The following is a 25030-nucleotide window of genomic DNA, read 5'->3' on the forward strand; positions in this document are numbered from 1 at the left end:
AAAAGGTACCATTTCTTAAAAAGGGGAGTTGAGCTCTTGGTTCTACTCTTTGGTCCAGGCAACCATGGAGAACTCTGGGTGATGAACTATACTACAGGAAATACTACTGTTAGTCTCAAATTGGATTATAAGGTATATATACACAACATAGATTATACCTTTTAAACTGACAGATACCTGTGTGTGCATGTATACGTTACTCATTTTTATTGTGAAAGCACAAAAATCCCAAATATTAAATGAGATTGTGAGACACTGAATTATGCTTGACATTATGTAATAACTTATCATGCTTTCTAAAACAGAATCAATTTAACTTATACATAATGAATTTATCCTAAACACAAGTGCAAACACAAAACACAACTGTCTATTGAGTACAAATTAGTTTGCTGATCCTAAATAGAAGCCAATTAGAGAAATAGAACTTTAGAATACTTTTTAACAAATAAATGTATTACACATTTTTATATTAAGGTATAAATAATTTTTTAAATTAATTTTTTTTTTTTTTTTTGAGACAGGGTCTTGCTCTTTTGTCAAGGTTGGAGTGCAGAGGCATGATTTTAGCTCACTGCAGCCTCAACATCTCAGGCTCAAGTGATCTTCCCACCTCAGCCTCTTGAGTAGCTGGGACTACAGGTGTGTGCCACCATCCAGCTAATTTTTGTACTTTTTTGTAGAGATGTGATTTCACCATGTTGTCCAGGCTGGTCTTCAAGTTCTGAGCTGAAGCAAGCTGTCCACCTCAGTCTCCCAAAAGTGCTGGGATTACAGGCATGAGCCATCACGCCCACCCATAAAATTTATTTATGAAAGGAATCACACAGAACCAAAACTCTCCGGCCTCAATTAGCCTTACCTTATGTCAAACAAATGTTATATAAAAAGTGCTCACTCACCTTTAAAATAAGACATTTTATAGCTACATTTGTTTCTTTATTCATCTACCGAATTAGATATAGAGAATCATAATACTCAGTGTTCCAAGCATCTGGGGAAAAGGATACTCTTATGCTGGTGGGTGTATACATGGCCACACACTTTCATGTGCAACATGTATTTAAAGCCTTAAACATATTCTTTGATTTCATAAGACTCCCTGAAGGATTTTACAGATACTTTTAAAGGAACATTGCTTAATCCCAGCACTTTGGGAGGCTGAGACGGGCAGATCACGAGGTCAGCAGATCGAGACCATCCTGGCTAACACGGTGAAACCCCGTCTCTACTAAAAAATACAAAAAACTAGCCGGGCGAGGTGGCGGGCACCTGTAATCCCAGCTACTCAGGAGGCTGAAGCAGGAGAATGGCGTAAACCCGGGAGGCGGAGCTTGTAGTGAGCTGAGATCCGGCCACTGCACTCCAGCCTGGGCGACAGAGCGAGACTCTGTCTCAAAAAAAAAAAAAAATAAAAATAAAAAATAAAATAAAGTAACATTGCTTATAATGGCCAAAAATTCAAAAGAACCTAATATCCAAAGTAAGTACATGAGTAAATCAATCAGAAAACATAATGGTGTGCTAACTGTATTGTGTGTGTGTGTATATATATATAAATAATATAGCATATGATATGGTTGAGATCTGTGACCCAGCCATATCTCATGTCAAAATGTAATCCCCAATGTTGGAGGTGAAGGTTGGTAGGAGGTGTTTGAGTCATGGGAGCAGATCCCTCATCGCTTGGTGCTGTCCTCGCCGTAGTGAGTTCTCCCGAGATCTGGTTGCTTAAAAGTGTGTAGTAAATCCCCCTACTCTCTCTCATTTCCACTCCTGCCCTGTGAGAGGCCTGCACTGTCTTTGCCTTCTGCCTAGGTTTTGTAAGCTTCCTGAGGCCTCAACAGAAGCAGATAGCCAGCACTATGCTTCCTGCACAGCCTGCAGAACTGTGAGCCAGTTAAACTTTTGTTTCTGATAAATTAACCACCCACAGGTATTTCTTTGTTTCCGATAAATTAACCACCCACAGGTATTTCTTTATAGCAACCCAAGAAAGGCCTAACGCAGCATATGATGTGGAAAATGTACACAGCATATTAAGCGGAAAAAAAGCCGATTGCAAAATAGATTCTTTCTCCATTTCCTTTTGGTTTATCTGTATGTTCAAATGTTAACAAAAGTTATCTCAGCATACTTTTTATCAAGTTAAACAAAAATAAAAATGTAAACCCTATGAGCTTTCCCTCTCCTTCTCTCCCTTCGCTTTCTTATTAGCTTACTTATTATACAGATCACACACACACCAAAAAAAAAAAAAAAAAAAAAAAATCACACTAACCAATTTAAAGTTTGGATTAAACATTTATGCATGGCTTGACAAACTCTACACAATTCCTGCTACTTAACACTATTTCCATCTTATTTATTTTAAAAGCTGAATAATATAGAATTAATTATTATAAAATATTTCAGAGATTAAAAGGCTATAAATAATTGGAAAAAAGAGAACAGTTTTACTCTAGAGAAGAATTATTGGTTCTTTCTAATCAAGGACAATCTGTTAGCAATAAGAAAGGGAAGGAGGGAAAAAGACAATGCTGGTTTTTAAAATATAAAACAGTATCCAAATTCATGGAATATTATATCTCTACAAGGTGTTAAGAACTATCTTCAATCACTTTTCATAAGGTTCTTGGGATAGGGTCCCAGTCTTACTTATCTAGAACTAAGTAAATAAGTGCCTGCCTGCCAGGTAGTATGTACTCAATCATTATTTGTTCAAATATGATCTAATTACTTAATGCTTATAATCATCTATATTTAAATTTTTTAAAATATCTTAACCCATTTCCCATTTAGGAAAAAAAAAAAAAAAAGTACAGCTTGCTGCCAGCACAGTATTCTTGGTGCAAACGTTAAATGGGTTAATACAGTCTAAATCAGTGTGTCTGGTTCATTTCAGCTCCTTCACTGCCAAACCAGGGGTCAAGGACTGTTTTAGTTTTTCTGCCTTCTCCTTGTCTGTGATGATGAATGTGTAAGGTATCTATCTTCTGCATCGAACTTTAAACTTCACATTGTCCTTATTGATCTATTTTTTAAATTAAGAAGTTATGGTACAAGGGGATAAAGTATCTCATTCAAGGGCTCCCACTTCTGGAGATTCCCATTCACGTCTGCCTGGTTCTGAGGATCATTATTTCAGCCCAAGACTCTACACCTCTTCTAGGGGAGAGGACAGGAGTCAAATCTTTACATTATTGAGCTATTGTGGCTTACAACCCCACTTTCAGAATGGTACACAGGCCTGGGTCTAGTACTTGACCAGTGGTTCTCAATGTGAAGTGATTTTGTCCTCCAGGGGACATTTTAGCAACCTCTGGAGGTACTTTTGTTTACCACAACTGGGGAGATGCTATTAGCAGATAGTGGGGAGAGGCCATGGAGGTTGCTAAACATACAATTCACCCCCACCCTCACCCAACAACAAACTAGTAGTCCAAAACATCAATAGTGTTAAGGTTGAGAAATTTTGTACTAGATGATTAAAATACGGTGGAACATTGTCCTTATGTTTAAACTAGCACCAAGCGTGAAAGCAGCAGCCAGCATCTGCCAGGTTTATAAGTAGAGTTGTGGAAACTGTAAATCTCCCCAGCACATCACTATTATCTTCAGCTGTCTCAAGAGAAGCACCTGATTTTGCAAGCTGCAATGGAGACAGGGAGGACAGAAGGTTAACAAGTATTTAATTCTCAGTGAACCTGAGTATGTTTCAAGTCGTAGTGTCCAGGTGTGCAAGAAGAAACTGCTGGTTTTCCTGGATTCATGGAGGTCTTAGATCTTCTGATAACTTCTACCAAGGTAAATAAGACTATTACGTATTTAGGCAGTTTTTAACTACTTCACATCTCTAATTTCTAGTATCTAAAATTTAGTAAGAATTGCTACAGAGAAAAAGACTCACCCAAAACAGAGGAGATTAACGGAGACTATGCAAGGCTTCCATTGTTGCTCTCCTTACCACCCTCTGGCCCCCCAGCCCTGCCCTCTCTATGGTCTGACTTGGTAGATTATTCATACATTGATGGAGTTGGGAAACCCACAGGGTACGTTGTAAATAAAGGAGGAGCAATTTCGTAGAGTTAACTTTTTAGTAGTAATAACAATAAAGGAAAAGGTAAACATTTTAAAAAAGTATTAGGAACAATAGAGAGAAACAGTGAGACGTACATTTGTGAAGTGACACCATCAAAATTTAATTATCCTGTGACAAGGAGCTTCAATATAGTGGATAAGTCAAAGAGACCTGCCTAAACAGAACAAGTCGTCATATCTATAAAGTCTATGAAAAGGACACTGTAATCCACGAAGGGGAAGGGAGCCACTCCTAGGGTGGCTTCACTCTGCCAACTGAAACTCCTATGAATGCATGGATCCATTAAACAGAAAGGCAAGTAGAAACATTCAGTTTGCTGCAGCGAGGGAATCCAGAAATTATAACTGAAGTGAGAAAAGCTGTACATGCCACTTCTTAGCTCCCCCTTAAGGATTTCTGTTGAGCCTTAAGTCCTGAAGAATTTCATGAAGTAGAAACAAGAATAAATATTTCTTACTGTGGAGGTCTGGATGAGAATTAACCATGGGACTGCTTTATCTTCCCCCTACTTAAACTAAAACGTGGGTCTCTTCAGGGGAGGTAGACATGGAAATACATGAAGCAATGGTTACCACAAAAAAATTCCTAACATCTACACAAAAAAACTATTGTCATTAACACAGTGTAACATAACACTTCCAAGAAAATATTTGGTTGATTCATAATTAGTTCAAGAAAGAAAACTAAGTATTTAATTGCTACCCAAAGGTATTTGCTACCAGGTTATTTGCTACCCGAAGGTAAACAAGTAATGGACACTATAAAATACAATAGAATAGAATCCCACCAGTGACCTGCTTTCTTTTTGTTTGTTTGGTTTTTGAGACAAAGTCTCACTCTGTTGCCCAGGCTGGAGTGCAGTGGTGTGATCTCAGCTCACTGCAATCTCTGCCTCCTGGGTTCAAGTGATTCTAATGTCTCAGCCTCCTGAGTAGCTAGGATTACAGGCACCTGCCACCACACCAGGCTAATTATTTTTGTATTTTTAGTAGAGATGGGGTTTCACCATATTGGCCAGGCTGGTCTCAAACTCCTGACCTCAGGTGAACCACCCACCTCAGCCTCGCAAAGTTGACCTGCTTTTAAAAGTTTACAAAAACCACTTGAAGTGGTATAAGAAGTCAAAGAGAAGTACTCTTTTAGCTTTAAGATTTCTTCTGGGTTAAAAATGACAGTAAAATAATTACATGTGTGGGATTGCTTCAGTTATTCTACAAGAGACCTTGGTGCAGACAGTCCTAGCAAAGATAACACAACCGAAAAAAACACAATTGTCTTATATTATAAATAATACATTTTTCCAGAGAAAAAGTGATATATATGATAGGTAGTTTTTCTGACAGATGATCAAGTTTACACAACCCACAATGTAACTGAAAGTTTCAGCGCTTTGTTTTCCTCACCTAGAAAATCAAGAATGGGCCTAAATCTCTTAGGTATTATTTAGCTGTAAAATTCTGATTCTAGGACTCCAATTTTAACAGAGCTTCAGAAATCTGCACTGCTTCTTTGAAACACTTTAAAATAATAACCAAAAAAGATACATTTTCTCCTCGTTCTCCTCAATATCCCTAAATTTCCAGGAGATACTGTGGGGGCTGCAGGCACAGGTGAAGGAGTATATTACATAAATGCAAAACAAGTTATGTTTAATGCCTGCGTTAATGTGGGTTTGTGTCTAAGACAGGTAAAAGCTGTTAGCAAATTCATTAATAAAAAGCCTATTGTTTTTCACATCAAACTATAATTTATTAACATGAGACAACTCTCCCGATGAGAATGATCATTCTAGGTAATAATCAGCCAGAAGGTGCACCCTTGCTTAGAATTTAATTTTGTTTACTGAGAAATCATGTTATGGAAGCTTGCCGAGTGTGTTTGCTCTTGGCAGGTGTGTTAGCCAGAAGATCTGGCTAGATGATGATGTTTTTAAGAGGCAAGATGCATGGTTTTAACTGTGTTGAAAACTAATTGCAGGGACTCTATAAGACATTTTTATTCTACCACATATATGAAATAAAAGCATTTGTTTCTAAAAAGAATATTCCCTAATTATTTTTATTATAAAGACATCCTCAATGATATACTGTTGAAGAATTTCTATGCCACTATCCCTCCTATTCTAGACTGCCACATAACCAAGAAGGTATCTTCTTTGGTGATTTAAAAATACAATCTTTTCTAGGAGTATACAGCTCCTTGAACCTATCCAGGGCATCACATTTCTCATGCTGCTGAGCTATAGACACTCCCTCCATAAAGCCAACAAATATTTCATTCCCTAGAATTGTAAGCACTTTAAATATTATAATCCTGCCTCTTTCTCGCATTTAAGAGGCATTTGGATCTGCTCCATAGTATTCCTTCATCCTCAATGAAAGATCACTTCTAATTACTGGTACTTGAGAACATCAAATTCTTCTTTCACTTAAAAATCAACTTGGTAGAAAGTTATGAAAGTGGTTCAGAACATAGTACCTATGACGGCTCCATATTTGTTATATTAAAATCACCATTTAGCAGAAAGCCACTTTAAATAATATCCTTCTAGAATTCTAAAATCTCCAATTCAGATAATGCTCTTAATCAATAATAAAATGAAGTATTTTAAGATAAGGAATATCAAAATGCAATCCAAACCTAACAGACCCACAGACTTTCCATTGTAGCCCACACTCACCTCTCCCGAGGAACAGCAAACCAGTACTCTGGCTGCTTTCTCCGTTTGCCGTACTGCTGGACCATGGCTGCAGTGTGAGTGGCAAAAGATTTTCTCATTGGTTTTCCCACTTTGATGCACAGGAACATGGGTGGGGTCTTGCTTTTTTCTGCTTTTGAAGGAAGTATATCTGAATCACACATGAAAAAACTCTTCCTCAATATTGACAAATTGATCATAGAAGAACTTTTCAACTTAAAAAGGATAGTGCACAATCCTCTCTTAGTCAAAACTTTGCAGAAACATCCTACAACATCATATCAGGACTAATAAAATTTTCAAGCCTTTTTTAGTACACAAGGAAAAAGCTTTGGTTGTTTCAGGTTGAAGTACATCCCATGAGTTGCTACATACTGAAAATAAGTATAAAAACCAACAGAATAGCAAATAATGGAGAATTGGGACAATTCATATTAATGAATGCTACTGATAATCCAATTATAACAATGCAATTCAGTTTAGAATTGAGATCTCTTCAAAAACAGTTTAAACTCCTCTAGATTTAGAAAACAAAGGTTAAAAAAAGGAAGTAGCTTGAAAGATTAAAAGTAAACTACTTTTGAAGTAGGTATCTAGAGATCTATGTCATAGCTCAAGTTCCAAAATAGATACCATATCTTGTAAATTTTCTCTCCAATTGTTAATGCTATCAGCAAAGATATACTCTATTGAGAAAACATTGTTTTCAAATAATTGTACTAATTTGGGTATTACATGTGCAAATTGTAGAAAGGCAATTATACAACAGAATATAAAGGCATTAAAGAAAAACAGCTTACCTTCAATGGGTACCTGAATTCTCTTTAACAGCCACAACTGAACTTCAGATTTATTATCCATTTGTGCACCTTGACAGCTGTTGTCCAGAGTAGATTCCAAAGAGGAGTCTAGAGCCTCTTTAATCACATTTTCTTCTGTAGAAGAGTTCAGTTTTACTGGGAGGGGCTCTCTCTCTTTCACACAGGTCTTATCTGGCTCTTTATTGCCCTCAGTTAGGGGATTGCCTGCCTGGGAAAGAGAACTACTAAGGGTAATGTCTATTCCCCCTGGTTCAATACTTTTTCCATCACTTAATTCTGTTTTCTGCAAATTTTCAGATACCTGTGACCCTTCTTTGTTCTTATTTAGGTAATATTCAATGAGTTTAACTTTATCTAGATCTTCATGTATGTTCAGTGTGTTTTCTACCCGGCTTTCTGGTGAACCAGACTGCTTGTCCACTTCTGGCATTATATCCTGCTTCTCACAGGTTTCTAAATCTAGCGCCCCCTTCAGTTCAACATCATTTTCTGTTCCCAAAAAGGCTAGAGCAGACTGCACCTGCATTTCCACGGCTGAATTGTTTATTTGTGACTCAACCTTCTTTCGTTCCTCTGGGTCAAGAGAAAGGCACTCCTTTGAGGTGTCTTTTTTGTCCATTCCACCATCAGTTTGAGAAGAAAGTTCTTCCAAGTCAACAAAATCATCATCTTCCCCTAGAAAGTTTTCTTTGGCTGTAGATTCAAATGCAGCAGAAGTGTTGGAAGGTTCCTTGCTAAGCTTAGTCACTGTGGGAGAGCCATGGGATGTCTCCCTAGAAGATTCCAGTTTCTTTAATTTCTCTGACACAGAGCTGCCTGAGGGCTTTGTAGGTGTGTGTTCTGTGGACTTCTCCAAAGGTACTGTTGGTCTGGAATCCCAAGTCATGATTTTCTCTCCATTCTGCTGTCGTTTTTCCTTGTTGATAGATTTGAACTTACTGAATGGGTTGATATCCTTTTCTGAAGCAAGGTCTTCCCATTCTCCAGGCCTGTACAGAGGACAAAGATCCTGAGGTAGGTCACTGTTGGGGGAGAAATGGTGGGTGCACATGGAATGTTAAAAATAAAACCAAAAACAAAATGGAGGAAAGGCAAAAAACAAAACAGAAACGCAACGAAAAACTAATACATAAATATACCACAACTTAAATTTATGTTCAAATGATTTCAGAATAAAAAAATAAAATCAAGAAATTGATTTCAAAATGAAACATAAGTCAACTAAAGGAAATGGTGAAAGAATGAACCATGAGAGTTGCATATCCTACTGGAAGCACATGATGAATTTGGAAGTTATACATGAACATGGAGATGTTACCCATAAGATTTCTAAATATGAAATAATAATGTATCTGACTTTCACGAAGGAAAGGATAAAGAAGAGGAAATATTTTAGTATCAATGTCTAAAATTCCTTAAATGTGCAAACCTTTTCCTTTTCATCAAATAGTATAGAAAACAATTACACTAATTTTGAAATGCTCATTGACTTAGTAGCTACTCACTTAACTGCTCCATATAAAATCACTGACCTTGAACCCTGATTCTGGGTTTCATGGCTTAGGATCTGATGCTTCTAATCATAGACAGCCCTCTACTCCCAAAGGAGATGCAAGAGGAAGCTTCCACTATTATTGTTGGTATATGGCAATTGCTCCATCTTATAATTTAAAAATGTATAGAAAAGTGAATCTTATTAAAAAGCTCTTATGTATAAGCTGGGCGCGGTGGCTCACGCCTGTAATCCCAGCACTTTGGGAGGCCGAGGCGGGCGGATCACAAGGTCAGGAGATCGAGACCACGGTGAAACCCCGTTTCTACTAAAAATACAAAAAATTAGCCGGGCGCGGTGGCGGGCGCCTGTAGTCCCAGCTACTCAGGAGGCTGAGGCAGGAGAATGGCGTGAACCTGGGAGGCGGAGCTTGCAGTGAGCCGAGATTGCGCCACTGCACTCCAGCCTGGGCGACAGAGCGAGACTCTGTCTCAAAAATGTATAATACTTACATTTCTTAAGTAAATATTTCATTTTATAACAATATCGCTTTACTTTACAGCAATGGTGCAGCTCGTTTATCAGCTGAAACACATTGTACTGGGATGCAGTCAATTATCTTTCCCTAATAACAGATGCTCTATTTCCCAGATTGGAATTACATAAAAATATTGATTAAACATGTTCTCCCAAGTGTAAAATAAATGATCAAGAAATATACTTTAAAAAGAGCAGCAAACCACCATGGCACGCACCTATGTAACAAAGCTGCACATCTTGCACATGTACCCTTGAACTTAAAATAAAAGTTGAAAATAAAAATAGTAATAATTTCAAATATGTGTAAAAAATATGATTGGAAATATCTTGAGTAAACCCATCCACTTACCACTGCTACTAGTAGTGTCATTACTGGGTTGAAATGCAGAGATATAAAAACCCTTTTAAAGAATAACATTTCAATTTTCAGAAATAATTATATTTTCTAAAAAGGTCAGATCATCTTCAGATAAAACTTTATCTGCTATTTTGGCTTTGAAATAAATGGTTATGACAATAAAGCAACAAAGTACCAGGAAGTTCTGAAGTTCCAAAAGACTGTCTTCCCAAAGTGACTTTATAAACCATCTGCAAGAAAGGTTCATGCTTTTTCCAATAGAAAATAAAAGCCTACGTAATTGGTTGGCTCCAACAAATGCTTTAAAAAGCCTTCGTAATTTATAATTCATTTCAATTTAATAAGCATTCATTGAGCCCCTAAGTGCTGTATTCTGAAATACAATTGTGACAGAATCTCTGTTCTGCAGGAACTTGCAAACACAAAATGTTTTGCCCAACACCAGCATCCCAGGAGATGTTAAAAATGTTTCCATCCTAGATTCAAATAAGTTAGTGAAATGTAGCATAATCTCCCTATTGGAACTCAGAACTTAATTAGGCATATTAAAGGCTGTCAGAAGTCCTGCAACAAAGAAACCCAAGTTTCCACATACTTGATTAATAAGCAAAACTTTCTTCCCCTTCTCTACCTAGCTTGACCCCTACAAAAATACCTTCAACTGCATTCTAATTAGCTTTCTAGATTACCTTGTCTACCCCTTTCTTCTTTTACCTAATCCAAACTGCCCATTCCGTACTTGAGATTAATTTCACTATCTGCTTTTTCTGCAGTGCAGTTGCCAAGTGTACATAATGGTGTCAACTGGCTAGTTTGTTAATTAATGTTTTCTAGACTTAGCCGGGCACCTAATGATGATCAATAATCCTTTCAGTTGTTCCCTTCTTACTCACTGTGGCAGCTGGAGCCACAAAACGTCCTGCACGTGTGTGCATGCACGCGCGTGCGGGCACACACACACACACTCTCACACAAGTACCAAAGTTGAAGGTGAGGATGGAGGAGTTTTACACACATCCACTTTTAAAAACTATTGCACGTTGCCATGGGGTAATTTGTACTTAGTGTTATTAAACTGTCGGTAATAATGATGTTTTAAGTAATTTTTAACTTTTAAACAATTTATGAAATTCTGAAGACAATACAAAGTTTATTTCACACTGATTCTCACACATTCTTGTTTATTAGACTAAAAATCCTTTATATACCTGCATCCAAGGCAGGAATCAATGCGCAACCCTGAAATAATTTCAACAAATTGGAAGCTGATTCTTAACTCTGCTCTTTTCCTGTAATCATGGCATTATCCCTTATAATCGAGATCATTAAACATAATCTCACAATGAGATAAGTTTTTATATAAAGAGGTACTGTCGCCGGGCGCGGTGGCTCAAGCCTGTAATCCCAGCACTTTGGGAGGCCGAGACGAGCGGATCACGAGGTCAGGAGATCGAGATCATCCTGGCTAACACGGTGAAACCCCGTTTCTACGAAAAAAATACAAAAAACTAGCAGGGCGAGGTGGCGGGCGCCTGTAGTCCCAGCTACTCGGGAGGCTGAGGCAGGAGAATGGCGTAAACCCGGGAGGCGGAGCTTGCAGTGAGCTGAGATCTGGCCACTGCACTCCAACCTGGGCGACAGAGCGAGACTCCGTCTCAAAAAAAAAAAAAAAAAAAAATTAAAGAGGTACTGTCTATTATTAAATAGAATAATTAAGATCCTAGGCTGAAGATGTGCAACGGTACTACTCCCTTAGGAGCCATATTTCAGTAGGGAATGCCCCTATTTGTTTGGCCACCCATTTAGACACTTCTGGCAGCAAAATTTGGAAACTACTTCAGGGCCCATGCTCTGGTGCTATCTTCAGTGGCTTGAGGTTGGGGAAGGGCTGCCTGGACCAGATTCTAACGGCTGTAGGAGTCCAGGGGAATCTACTTGCATAAACCCCCAGGGATTTTGTGTCTGGTTTAGCTCCCTAGTAATTTCCTTTTTTTTTTTTTTTTTTCATATGAGCCCCAAGGGCTAGTTTCCCTCTGTACTGTTAGGACCTACTGCTCCGCCTCTTCCCATCACAGAAGGTTCTTAAAATTTTTTACTGCTGGTTTTTATAGAGAAACAGACACAGTAGAGCAAAAGGACAGTAAAAATCAGATCATCTGTATAAGTTAATCAATTCCCCGAGCTTTCTTAACTCTTTTTTTTTTTTTCCTGCGGAGCTTCCCTCTCTTTTTTAACAATAAATCCTGCATTCTAAGGCAAAAGTAATCAGGACTGAAGTTAATCTACATTTCAGGGAAAAAGCAAATTGGTATTACTCCCTTTTCACAGCATGCGAAGGTGGTTACTACTCTACTTGACCCAAACCTCTCACTGTGCAGGACTGAGGGAGGAAATGAGTCAGGGAGACTGCCTTTCCTAGAAGTTAAATGAAGACAAACATAACTCTCCTTAGTTACACCCAGAAGAAAACATTATTCTCTTACTGATAGTTGGATACACTTCTTTCAGAAAAATGCCTTTCTTCTTCCATAATTTCATTAAGAACATGCACTGCTTTTTAGAAAAATAAGCCAAACAAATACTATTTTAACATGATGGCTTCTTTTTCTCCTTTAATCTTTATATGTTCAACTTTTCCCCTCATTGACTTTATTCTTTTCATTTCTTCTCATTTTTCTCATTTTCTTCAGTGCACAAATCTTCCACCTTCGAAACCACGTCTACACAATCCCGCAATCATGCGAATGCCCTCATTTTTAAGCTACATTTAACTCTCAACACCCCCTTTTTCCTGGTAAACAAAGAAATGTCTTACGATGGCAAGGCATCTTTGATCTTCATGTGAGAAATGTCATTGTAGAGCGCAATGGAAACCACCTCTTCCATGGGGCAGATGAGACCATACTCCTCACACCCATTTTCAATAACCAGAGGATCAGACTTATGAGGGTCAAACATGATGTTGTTAGGAGTCACAATCATGACACCGCCAACCACACCCTGCAGGAGAAAGCAACAGGACAGAATCACTTCAGGCAGAAATGCTTTCGGCAACTACCACAGAGCTTTAACTAACTCAGATGGCCACTCCATGGACTTTGTGAACCACAGTATCCTATGTGACAATTACATCCCCTCTGTGAGGACCAGAAAAACAGGCTGAAGAAAGGCAATGCTGGATGGTGAGGCAGAGAAAACAGATGTGGCTCACTGAGGCAACCAACTGAGCCTGATTCTATCACAGCTGCTGCAACAGCACAGCTGGTTCTCACATATACGTCTCAGATTTCCCAGATCCTGGTTCTCACATACACGTCTCAGATTTCCTAGATTTTCTAGTTCTCTGTCTACAAAATGGGAGGGGCTGTCCAAGTGCTTTCCCGTTCGAGAATACGGGGCTTTACAATTCACTCTGCAAGTCTTCCCCATGTGTCTAACAAGTGCATGGTTCTGTGCTAAGGGAGCAGCTGTTTCTGAGTTATAGTGCCAAAGAATAGTCCTGATATTTTTCTTTAAAATATTTAGAAAGCCCACATCCAACAAAAGTCAACATAAATAGGAATATGAAACTTTTGTAGCCAGAGTGAATACAGCTGAACTATGGAGATTAAAAGCAAAAAGTCGTAGCTTGGTGAAGTCTTAAAAGTCTGAAGGTTGCTCAAATTATAAAAGAGACCTTAATGGCCATAGGGATATTATCTACCATGAACAGCAGGATACAGATAACTTTCTTTGGGCAAATACTTTATTTTGGTACTTTTAATGAGTTTAGTGATTATCTTAGTAAAAAGTTTTGTAGATCCAGCAATCCCATTACTAGGTATATATCCAAAGAAAACGAAATCATATCTCAAAGAGGTATCTGCACTTGCATGTTTATTTGCAGCATTATTCATAATAGCCAAGATATGAAAACAATCCAAGCATCCATCAATAGATGAATAAAGAAAATGTGCTATATATACACAAATTATTCAGCCATAAAAAAAGAATGAAATCCTGTCATTTGCAACAACATGGATGAAACTGGAGAACATTATGTTAAATGAAACAAGCCAAACACACAAAGATAAATACTGCATGATGTCACTCATATGTGCAATCTAAAGAAGCTGATCTCATAGAAATAGAGAGTAGAATGGTGATGACTAAGAGGTATGGGTGGGCCAGGTGCGGTGGCTCGGGCCTGTAATCCTAACACTTTGGGAGGCCAAGGCAGTTGGATCACCTGAGGTCAGGAGTTTGAGACCAGCCTGGCCAAAATGGTGAAACCCCATCTCTACTAAAATTACAAAATTAGCTGGATGTGGTGGCACATACCTGTAGTCCCAGCTACTCAGGCTGCAGTGAGTAGAGATCGTGCCACTGCACTCCAGCCTGGGTGACAAGAGCGAAACTCTATCTCACCAAAAAAAAAAAAAAAAAAAAAAAGAGGTGTAGGTGTTTAGGGGAAAGAGAAGGATGGGGGAGATATTGGTCAAAGGACAGTTAGGAAGGAGGAATAATAAATTGTCTAGAATAGGCAAATACAGAAAGACAGAAAGTAGGTAAGTGATTGCCTCACAGAGATGGGGGTAGCAGGGAGGGGAAATAATAGGGTGGGAGAGTGTGAAATGGGAAATAACTACTAATGGTTATGGAGTTTCTTTTTGGGTAATAAAAATGTTTTAAAATGGATTGTGGTGATGGTTGCACAACTATGTGAACAAACTAAAAACCACTGGATTTTACACTGTAATTGGGTGAACTGTATGTTATGTGAATCACATCTCAATAAAGCTGTCTTTAAAAAAAGTTTCTTTATGTCAAGCATTATTTATTCTTGTTTGCAAACTTTATAAATGCACATCGGTAACATATTTTTCCTATTATCTAAAACTCATATGAAGTCTCCTATGACCACAGGAATTCACTGGTTATCAAGATAGTCCCTTCTCCAGAGGCTCACTAAAAGCTGAATTTGTTCTATGTGAAAACAAAAAAACAAAAACACCCAGAAAACAATCAACCAACAACCAAAAAACTAAAAACAGGATACAGTAGATATTAATACTAATATCACCAACAGCAAATACAGGTTACGAGCTTACTATTTTCCAGATTAGGTGCTAAATTCTTTACATACATTATCACTTTTCATTACAATAGTCTTATTAATTTTTTTATTGTTCCTATTTTACGCATGAGAAAAATGGAAGCTTAAGACATGTAAATACCTTGCTCCTGGTCTCAGAGTTAGTGGGTGGTAGAGTTAGAATTTAAATTCAGTGAGTCTGACTCCAGTGTTTGCTGTTATATGTGTATTATACTATCTCCCTAACAATTCATAGGCCCAAACTAAAAGAAAGGAAACAATGAATCCAAGGTCACAAAGAATCACATTTCCACTCTGTGATAACATTTACCTCAATAAGCAAAATGGCCAGGCATCCAATAGAGGAAAACTAATAGATGCTTGTCAAATCTAAACTTGACACGCTGGGTAAGATCTTTTAATGTAGCCTCTGTTCCAGTAACTTGTAACCTTTAGTTTTTCATAGATTTCAAGGAAAGAAAACAAATTACATTGCTATATACCTTTCCATCGGTGAAGTATCGACAATTCATTTTTAAAAATTTCACCACACCTGGCTCGTCTTCTTCAGAAGTAGATGATAAGACTCTTTCAATGGGTTTTAAGGCCTTTCGTGCTAAGTCAGCATCCTTGTGAAAGCAAAAAATTTCAAAATCAAATAAAAGCACTTTTTCAAACAAATTATGTGGGTAGATCAAGCCCCATAAATTCCCTGTGACTATAGTATTTCTATTTATGTGGAACATTAAACAGGCAAACATCCTTTGTCCTTCAAAAATATCACAAATGTAATAACAGATATCCAAATCAAATTATTTTTTTTTTTTAAGCAAAGGCATATGTATGAACCCATAAAACTTGCTCATGAAATGTCTTTAGAAACTAACCTCACTGGGCTGGGTGGGGTGGCTCACGCCTGTAATCCCAGCACTTTGGGAAGCCGGGGTGGGCGGATCACCTGAGGTCAGGAGTTTGAGACCGGCCTGAGTAATACAGTGAAACCCTGTCTCTACTAAAAATACAAAAATTAGCTGGGCATAGTGACAGGTGCCTGTAATCCCAGCTACTTGGGAAGTTGAGGCAGGAGAAACGCTTGAACCCAAGAGGCGGAGACTGCAGTAAGCCAAGACCGTGCCATTGCACTACAGCAGTCTGGGTGACAGAGAGAGACTCTGTCTCACACACACAACAACAACAACAACAACAACAACAAAAACACTAACCTAAATGAAAAAATTCATATTAGACTTGTGATTCAATTTATTATTTTTTTTAAAAAGGATGAATACAAGTAAACTATCCATGCCATTGGAAATTTAACTTCATACTTTTACACAAGACATGCATTTTTGCCTTTTTAAAATTTTTTTTATTTTTATTTTTTTTTTGAGACAGGGTCTCACTCTCTCACCCAGGCTAGAGTGCAGTGGTATAATCATGGCTTACCACAGCCTCAACCTCCCAGGCTCAAGTGATCCTCCCACTCCTGAGTAGGTGGGACTACAGGTGTGAGTCACCATGTCTGGCTAATTTTTAAAATATTTTGTAGAGACAGAGTCTCATTATATTTCCCAGGCTGGTCTCAAACTCCTGGGCTCAGACAATCCTTCTGCCTTGGCCTCCCAGAGTGCTGGGACTACAGGCGTGAGCCACTGTGTCTGGCCATCTTTGCCTTTGAAACCTTAAATGTGAATAAGTTTCCCTTGGAGATGATGCATTCTCCAATTACCTAATCTCAACCATCTAGGGAGAATTTCAGATATTATCTTGCGAAAAATAACATGTTCAATTCTACAACTCACAAAAAGTCTCTTTAATAAAAATGAACTTCAGTGCATGAAGTACATAATATACATACAGGCAGTTTATCATATTCTGCATCTGATGATGAAGGAGAGACAGTAGCACCAGGACTGGATGATGATAGCCTTAAGGTACTGGAAGGAGAGTTGGCATCTGGCACAAAAAGGACCTGAGAATGGGAGAGAAGAGATGGGTGAGTACCCGGAACCAGGCAAACCACTAGTGAGTGTTTAGAGAAGTTATTCTCTGCACAGTATCATGTTTAGTGCATGATAATGACCTCAGTTGCTTTCAAGAAACTCATAAGCAACTTATAGTGTCTTAGACTAATCCATGAAATGATACTCAGCATATGAATGTGTGTAGTACAAAGGTTACAGAACATGCCTATAGACACTGCAAGAACTCAAAAAGGAAGAGCAAGGCCAGGCACAGTGACTCATACCTGTAATCCCAGCACTTTGGGAGGCCGACATGGGCAGATCACCTGAGGTCAAGAGTTTGAGACCAGCCTGACCAACATGGTGAAACCTCGTCTCTACTAAAAATACAAAAAAATTAGCTGGGCATGGTGGCACATGCCTGTAGTCCCAGCTACTCGGGGAGGCTGAGGCAGAAGAATCGCTTGAACCCAGGAGGCAGAAGTTGCAGTGAACCAAGATCGTGCCACTGCACTCCAGCCTGGGCGACAGAGAGAGACTCAATACCTCAAAAAAAAAAAAAAAAAAAAAAAAAAAGAAATGAAAAAGGCAAAAAGAAAGGGAGAGGAAGGTGGGTAAGTATTCTGGGCAGGCCAGGTGAAGCAAGTGGGTCCAAGTGAAGCCTTGAAGAATAAGTAGAAATTGGATAGGAGAGAGGGGAGAGCCCTCCAGGATGGGGGACTAATAGTATAAGGGAAATGAACAGAGAGAAGCATGGCTTCTAAACTTAATATCTGTGCCAGGTAGAAATGGAACAAACCCAGCTTGCTAACTCCAAGCAGGCTCTGAGTTCTAAACTAGTATGGTCCTTATATGATAAATTATATAAGGTAATATCAATACAACGATCCCAGCATTTTCTCTTCCATCAGTGTCTGGGTTATGCAAAACTAAAAATCCACCCCCCACCCCCCCACCAAATTATACAGAATAGCAACCTTCTGCAAAATATTCTGGTTCTCAAAACATTATTACAATCCTGACATTCAATACTCTTTTAATGAGACATGCTACATTGTGGCATCTATCAAATATAATCTTTTGCTTGTTTGTTTTTGAGACGGAGTTTCACTCTTGTCACCCAAGCTGGAGTGCAGTGGTTCGATCTCAGCTCACAGAAACCACCACCCTCCGCATTCAAGAGATTCTCCTGCCTCAGCATCCTGAGTAGCTGGGATTACAGGCGCCCACCACCAAGCCTGGCTACTGGCTAATTTTTGTATTTTTAGTAGAGACGGGGTTTCCCCATGTTGGTCAGGCTGTCCTTGAACTCCTGACCTCAACTGATCTGCCTACCTTGGCTTCCAAAGTGCTGGGATCAGAGGGATGAGCCACTGCGCCTGGCCAAATATAATCTTAAAATGATGACTTTTAATGTTATAAAGCAGAATGCAGAGCTAATCATGTAACAACTGATTACTGATCAATATTGGTATTCACTGTCTCCTATCTTTCCAGTCATTTAAACCTCACTTCAATCCAGAAAATATTTGAGACAACAATAAAAAACACATTAAAATAAAAGTGGGAAAATCAAAGTCAAGGAGATATAAGATGAGGATTGATTACTACTAAAAATATACGCACCAAAACTAGTAACCACTCATTAAGAAGTGGGCCATAAAAGTGACTCTAAGTTGTCATATAATTAATGCAAAGAGACGACATCATTAATTAGCAGAATTCAATTTCCATGAGATAAAAATGAAGAAGTTTCTCAGAAGTACATATACTCTCCTATAGAATCTCATACAAAGGAGTGTCCTAGACTGAACCATTTGTCCTCTCTGATGCACTAATAGTAAATACAATAACCAGTTTTGGAGTATTGCTTTTTACAGCATCTTCAATATGGGTCAATGGCAAATGTCAAAGTTTATAGCTCTGTAAAAAGTAATTTACAAAGGACTAAAATTTTGTGGTCTTGGTATACAGCTCTTATTTATCTTATATTATACAGCTAAACTAGAGTAATGAATGGATGGCGTTTTTCCCAAGCAATTCTCCGCTATTATCAACTTTTTTTTCATCTGAACTCTTAAAAAAAGTATTAGGTAACAGAAATTGTGATTCAATCGTCTGAACATTCCAAATGTTGAATCTAAAGAGTAACTCCTAAGCTTAAACAGTTGACTGCACTGTAGAGAGAGGTGGGCAGCAGCCAGAACATGTGCTACCTCAACATGGAAGTGAGCCTGGATCATGGGCAGGGGTGAAAGTCTCCTATTGCCTTCAGAAAATAATTTTGGGTTTGCTCCCAACACATATGCAAATCAGGATTTGAGGTCTTAAAGTTCTTAACCATACAGCAATGCAGTCATTTTAGCCTAGAAAAAAAATTTTAAGCATGTGTAGCCAAGGTATCCTGTGAATATGAAAATATCATAAAGTTGAGCTGGGTGCAGTGGCTCACGTCTGTAATCCCAGCTACTTGGGAGGCTGAGGTGGGAGGATTGCTTGAGCCCAGGGGATAGAGGCTGCAGTGACCCATGATGGTGTCACTGCACTCCAGCCTGGGCAACAGAGCGTGACCCTGTCTCAAAAAATAAACAAATAAAAATAAAGGAGAGAAAATATTGAACCAAAGCACATTATCATTTATGATAATACTATGACAAACAATAGTGAGACACTGAAAATGGCAATAAAAGATAAATGCAGAATTTCTAGAGTTATATACAAAAAGAGTATAATTACCTGGCCTGGAACAATAGTATGTGTGAAAAGTTTATTTAGTTCCACCAATTTATTGGGAGTGATGTTAAATTTCAGTGCTATGGAGTTTAGGGTGTCCTGGTTTCCAGCCTAGAATAATCAAACAAGTAAGAATCAATACATAAAGCAAAAAAATCAATTTTGATAGATACTATTAATTTATCTGCAATATGAGTAAATAATAAAGTAATAGTTCCATCAAGATAGACTACAAAAAAAAGAGTGAATACGTTGTCAATTCTTAATAAAATCATTTTAAAGCAAAGTCTTAAATGCAATTCATTTCTGGGCTTCCTCATGTTCAAATTTCACTGTCCACTAATAGATTTCTAATTTTACTTTGGTGCAACTTAGGCATATGAAATAAAGGCCCATGAGCTATAATGAAGACTACAACAAGAAAAAAATACAATGTACACACAGTCCCCACCCTCAGAGGAAGTGGGGCTACTTTCTCTCTTGTAATTTTCTGTCTATTTGCATGACCTTTCTGTATACTATAAACTGCCGGTTTGTATGGCAAAGCTGGCAAAATGTTTTCTCCTGAGTTCAGCACACTGCTTGATACATGGAGGGTACTCAAAAAGTTGATGAATGAATACTGTGAAAACAAGGAAATCAGAAAGAAATTCAGATTAGCTACCAATAATTGTTCACTGTCATTAAAACCACAATTTTCTATGGTCAAATTAGTGTTATTCTCTAAATCTATGAAACTTGTGACATATGTCCCAGGTGCACACTTTTCTTTCCTTCTGTAGTAGAGGAGGAACAGGAATAGAGGGTAGTGAGGAGATGAGAAACTTCACTGGAAAACAGCTCTATCCAGAAAAAAAGTTGGCTCCCTGAGGTCATGTCAACATCCCAGGACAAACTCCCTGACCAGAGTTGCCAGATAGACTTGCTAGTGGCAGGTCACTCTGATGAATGTCACTGAGAAGTTCCTATTGATAGCCCTGGGTCAAGACCGGTATAAGTCCTTCGTAAGCAGAACTGGCTCCACCAGGTGAGCCTTGAATTATGTGGAGATGTGAGAAGGCTGAAGGAAGATGTGGACTGGTGAAAGGGTAGAGACGTAGGAGAATTAAATCCATCGCTGCCTTCAGTATCAAAGGTCCAACTACTAGATGAACTGTCTCAGACTAAACAAAGCTTACGGTTACAGATTACATTGAAACAGCCTCAAAGCCTTTCTAGAACAAGTTAGGATACGTTATATGTAGTATGTATAATTTTTTAAATCACTAAAGTAACAACATAGGCCCCTACTTCTACCCTAGGCAAAACTATCTCCACTAAAAACAAAGTTAAAAAATATTTTCAATACTGTATTATATATTTGTATACTACATTCACATTTTTATGAGTAAGCTTATAAAACATACACTGTATAGGGGGATCAGAGAGTGAGAAAAACTTTAACAATCTGCAGTTATTAAAGATAAGATATATATGTAGAATTAGGGCACAGACCCAGAGAGGGATGTTGGTATCATTAAGTGACTGAAACGAAATCAGAATGCTTGATCATCCATAGCCCAGGAGTAATAAAAGCAATCGGGTAAGTGCTAGCAGATTCTTTAAACACAAATTTATATGAGTTACCTTTTATTTCCAATGACAAGCACAAAAATAACTTGCCAAATAAAACTAATCTCCATAAAATAAAACAAAGAGGTAGGCATACCTGCATTATTGATTTGATCACTTGTTAATATTTAATTAATTTGGAGGGGTTTTTTTTTGTTTTTTTTTTTTAACGGTCACTACATTGTTCAGTACATACTGTAGGAAGTAACTCCTGGCAAAAGCACCTCTCCATTCTTTGGAGGGGCATGTGAATAAAGGTGCTAGACAAATACATACAGATCTTAATGATTATGGCTTTCGAAGTAATATTGTTATTAATAATAAATAATTGAGTCCAATACTTCTTGAGTGCCTATTTTGAGGTAAGGCACTATTCTAGGTGTTATGAGGACCAACAGTATATTTTAGACAACGGTAATATAAAATATAATTATCCCAAATCCTTTCTAAAAATGACTATGCTTAAAAACTTTAGAAAGATGCCTAGAGATGCTCACAGGGCATTGAGCATGAAAGCCTGTGACAGAGATCTTCAGTGTGACTCTACAGAGGCTTGCAGATTTACTATTCCATAAGAAACACCAGCAAAGAATTAGATCTTGCTGCCTGTCTTATATAGGGTCTGACATTGCTTACAAATAATGACTATAAAATAAGTACACATTAGGAAAATACAACCAGGCAATGGCAACAGCACTTAATTTCTTCTTAGAAGTCAAAGAGAACACTCCTCAAGAGTGCTATTTAATAGTGAATTAAAATAGATCTACAACTGAGTGCCCACTTTGTGCCAAGCCTAGGATACATAAGATACAACAACTCCTGGCCTCCAGGAGCTTATGATGCAGTCACAGAGATGAGCACATGGCACACAGTGTGGAGCTGTAGTAATGAACACACACCTAGCATTGTTCATCTACTGCTCTACAGTAGGGAATTCCTGCAAGCTACGAGGAATATAATGCTGAACAAAGAGAGGTCTAATCTCTCTTCATGGATGTATAAATTAAAACATGAGATACAGATTAAAATAACGATATGCTAATGAATCAATAATGTCAAACTGAGATAAATTATGTTAAGCAACACGATTCTATGAGAATGTTAAAAAAGGGATCTGGCCTAGACTGGTGGGCAAAATCACAGAAGGTAGTAACAAACATGAAGAGTAAGGGGATGAAGATGTCAAGAATTAAGTTGTAGCCTGCATAAATGTAGGAATGATGGAGTCATTGTTTCCTGAAAGAGGACCAAGCATGGAGGACTAGGTGGATATGTTGAGTTGCCAAGTAAGTACATAGCTTTGGAACTTAGAAAGAATGTCTGGGTTGATGACCTAAAAGTGGTAGTCCCTGTTATATCAAAGATAATTCAAGTCATCAGCTTGTTTGGAGGTTCTAACAGGGCAACACAGTTACTGGAATACCCATGACCCAAGAAATGTCCTCCTCTATTGGGGAAGGTCATCCTCTTCATCCAAGCTCCATAGGGATGCACATGGAGTGGTGGAGGAAGAAAGGGATTCCTACCTAGTCAGCCAGATCAGCCTAAGCAATGCTGGTGATCAACAGGGTGATGGATGTTGCAGGCAGATCACCCTCACATTCTCAAGTCACTGGTTTATTTGAGATTGACCCGGGAGAAAATATAGAGGAAAAAGAAATGACCTAAAACTGGTCTTAAGAAGCTTCATTGTTTAATGGGTACACAAGAGGAATGCAGCCAAGGGGCAGGATGTGTGAGGGAAAACCATTATATAAATCTAATGCTATTAACAAACATTTATACCACCTTGGTTATACTTACAGTGTATTCCATAGTCCCATGGGGCTTCTGAACCACCATCTTCTTCTCTTTTTTATCATGTGTTTTGTTTTGATTGTCATCTGAAGAATAAATTGTATGTAAATGAATAATTTCATTTTCAGGGACTGAAGACAGGGTAAAACTACCATGTATAAAAACCCACTTTCAAATCAACTGACAAAAAGACATTAATAGGAAAATGGACTCAGGGCACAAATAGATCATACTCATAAAAGCACACTATTCATCCTGAATAAATGATTAACATTAACTATAATTAAATAATATAAATAAAAACCATGAGGTAATGTTTATAGTTACTAATGGTTTAAATGATAATGTATAATGATTATGAAGTTAGAGTAAAACCAGTGCAGTTACTATATAAATGATGCCTAATGTAAATGAGTACAGTCCTTTTAGAAAGTGATTTGGTAATATGTAACAATAACCATAGAAAGGTTCATTCTGACTTAGTAATCCTTCTCTTAGGAATTTATCCTAATAACAAATTCAAAAGAAGAAAAAGGCTATATATCAGCATATGGTCACTGTAATACTATTTATAACAATGAAAACAAAAAGAATACGTCCAACAACATACTAAGTTGGACCATGGATTTTACTATTTTTTTGGGGTTTTTTGGTTTTTTCTTTTTTTGAGACAGAGTCTCACTCTGTCACCCAGACTGGAGCACAGTGGCATGATCTCGGCTCACTGCAACCTCTGTCTCCCAAGTTCAAGCAATTCTTCTGCCTCAGCCTCCCGAGTAGCTGGGATTACAGGTGTGCGCCACCACGTCTGGCTAATTTTTGGATTTTTAGTAGAGACAGGGTTTCACCATGTTGGCCAGGCCTGTCTTGATCTCCTGACCTCAGGTGATCTGCCTGCCTCAGCCTTCTGAAGTGCTGGGATTACAGGTGTCAGCCACCGCACCCAGTCAGATTTTGCTGTTTTTATAGGTCAAAAATGGCCAACCATTGGCACCTGCATATGATTCAACCTAACTGTCAGGGTTAAATATATCCTGATATACTAATTCAGATATCAGAAACCCCAGAACCATACTGCAATAGATAAAAATGTGACAAAAAGAATATAAAATTGAATTAACCATGAAAAGATGCTCCAACCTGTATGTGATCAGAAAAATGCGAATGAAAACAATATATCATTTTACACATACTAGCCTGGTAAAATCAGAAAGCTGTATAATTCCAATGTTGATGGAAATGTGAACACTACAAGGAATGTAAACTGTTCAGTCATTCCAGAGAATTAAGTATATATAGCTCATATGACCTAGGAATTTAATTCACAGATAAGTATCCTTTCCCAACAGGTAGATACTTTATGTACACCATAAGGGACCCGCTGGAGGATGTTCATCACAGTATAATCTATGGCAGTGAGGAGATAGAGGGTAAATAAAGCATGGTAGGTAAGCTCTGGGAATCCAGAGCAATTAGATTCCAGCAATTAGAAATAACAAGCCATAAATATACACCAAAAGTGTCAACAGGTTAACATCAAGAAAAACTGAATGGGATGTTAGTATCCATCTGTTTTAAACATACATCACAGATGGACACTAAAAAAAAACCACACAAATAATTTTCAGAAGTACATAAAAATAAAAACCTATACACATTGAACACAATAGAATAGTGTCGAGTTGGGGAAGAAATGGGAGTGCAGAATGAGAATAAAAGAGAATGAATGATAAATGACAAGAAGCCGAGCTTCGATCAGTAATCATAAACCATGATCTGAGAAGGGTGATTAACTCAGCCCTCTATATCTGAGGTCCTACAAGCACACATACACACA

The 25030-nt window shown here is 38.0% G+C and overlaps 1 protein-coding gene across 3 annotated transcripts in view; it reads right to left on the minus strand.

Moving 5' to 3' along the window:
- NCOA7 (nuclear receptor coactivator 7) overlaps nt 1–25030 on the minus strand; it is a 160552-nt gene that overhangs the window by 35991 nt on the left and 99531 nt on the right. For 2 of the 3 annotated variants that reach the window (XM_011985016.1, XM_011985024.1), the window contains 7 exons: nt 23200–23279; nt 19786–19893; nt 16944–17057; nt 15589–15714; nt 12827–13011; nt 7601–8643; nt 6783–6951 (listed from right to left, as the gene is read on the minus strand). In XM_011985016.1, the coding sequence (XP_011840406.1) occupies nt 6783–6951; nt 7601–8643; nt 12827–13011; nt 15589–15714; nt 16944–17057; nt 19786–19893; nt 23200–23279 (1825 nt within the window). The remainder of the gene's footprint in view (nt 1–6782; nt 6952–7600; nt 8644–12826; nt 13012–15588; nt 15715–16943; nt 17058–19785; nt 19894–23199; nt 23280–25030) is intronic. The other variant, XM_011985032.1, reaches the window with a different exon arrangement.

This window comes from Mandrillus leucophaeus, unplaced genomic scaffold (genome assembly GCF_000951045.1).
Source record: "Mandrillus leucophaeus isolate KB7577 unplaced genomic scaffold, Mleu.le_1.0 Scaffold1067, whole genome shotgun sequence".
In the NCBI taxonomy this organism is placed as follows: domain Eukaryota; kingdom Metazoa; phylum Chordata; class Mammalia; order Primates; family Cercopithecidae; genus Mandrillus; species Mandrillus leucophaeus.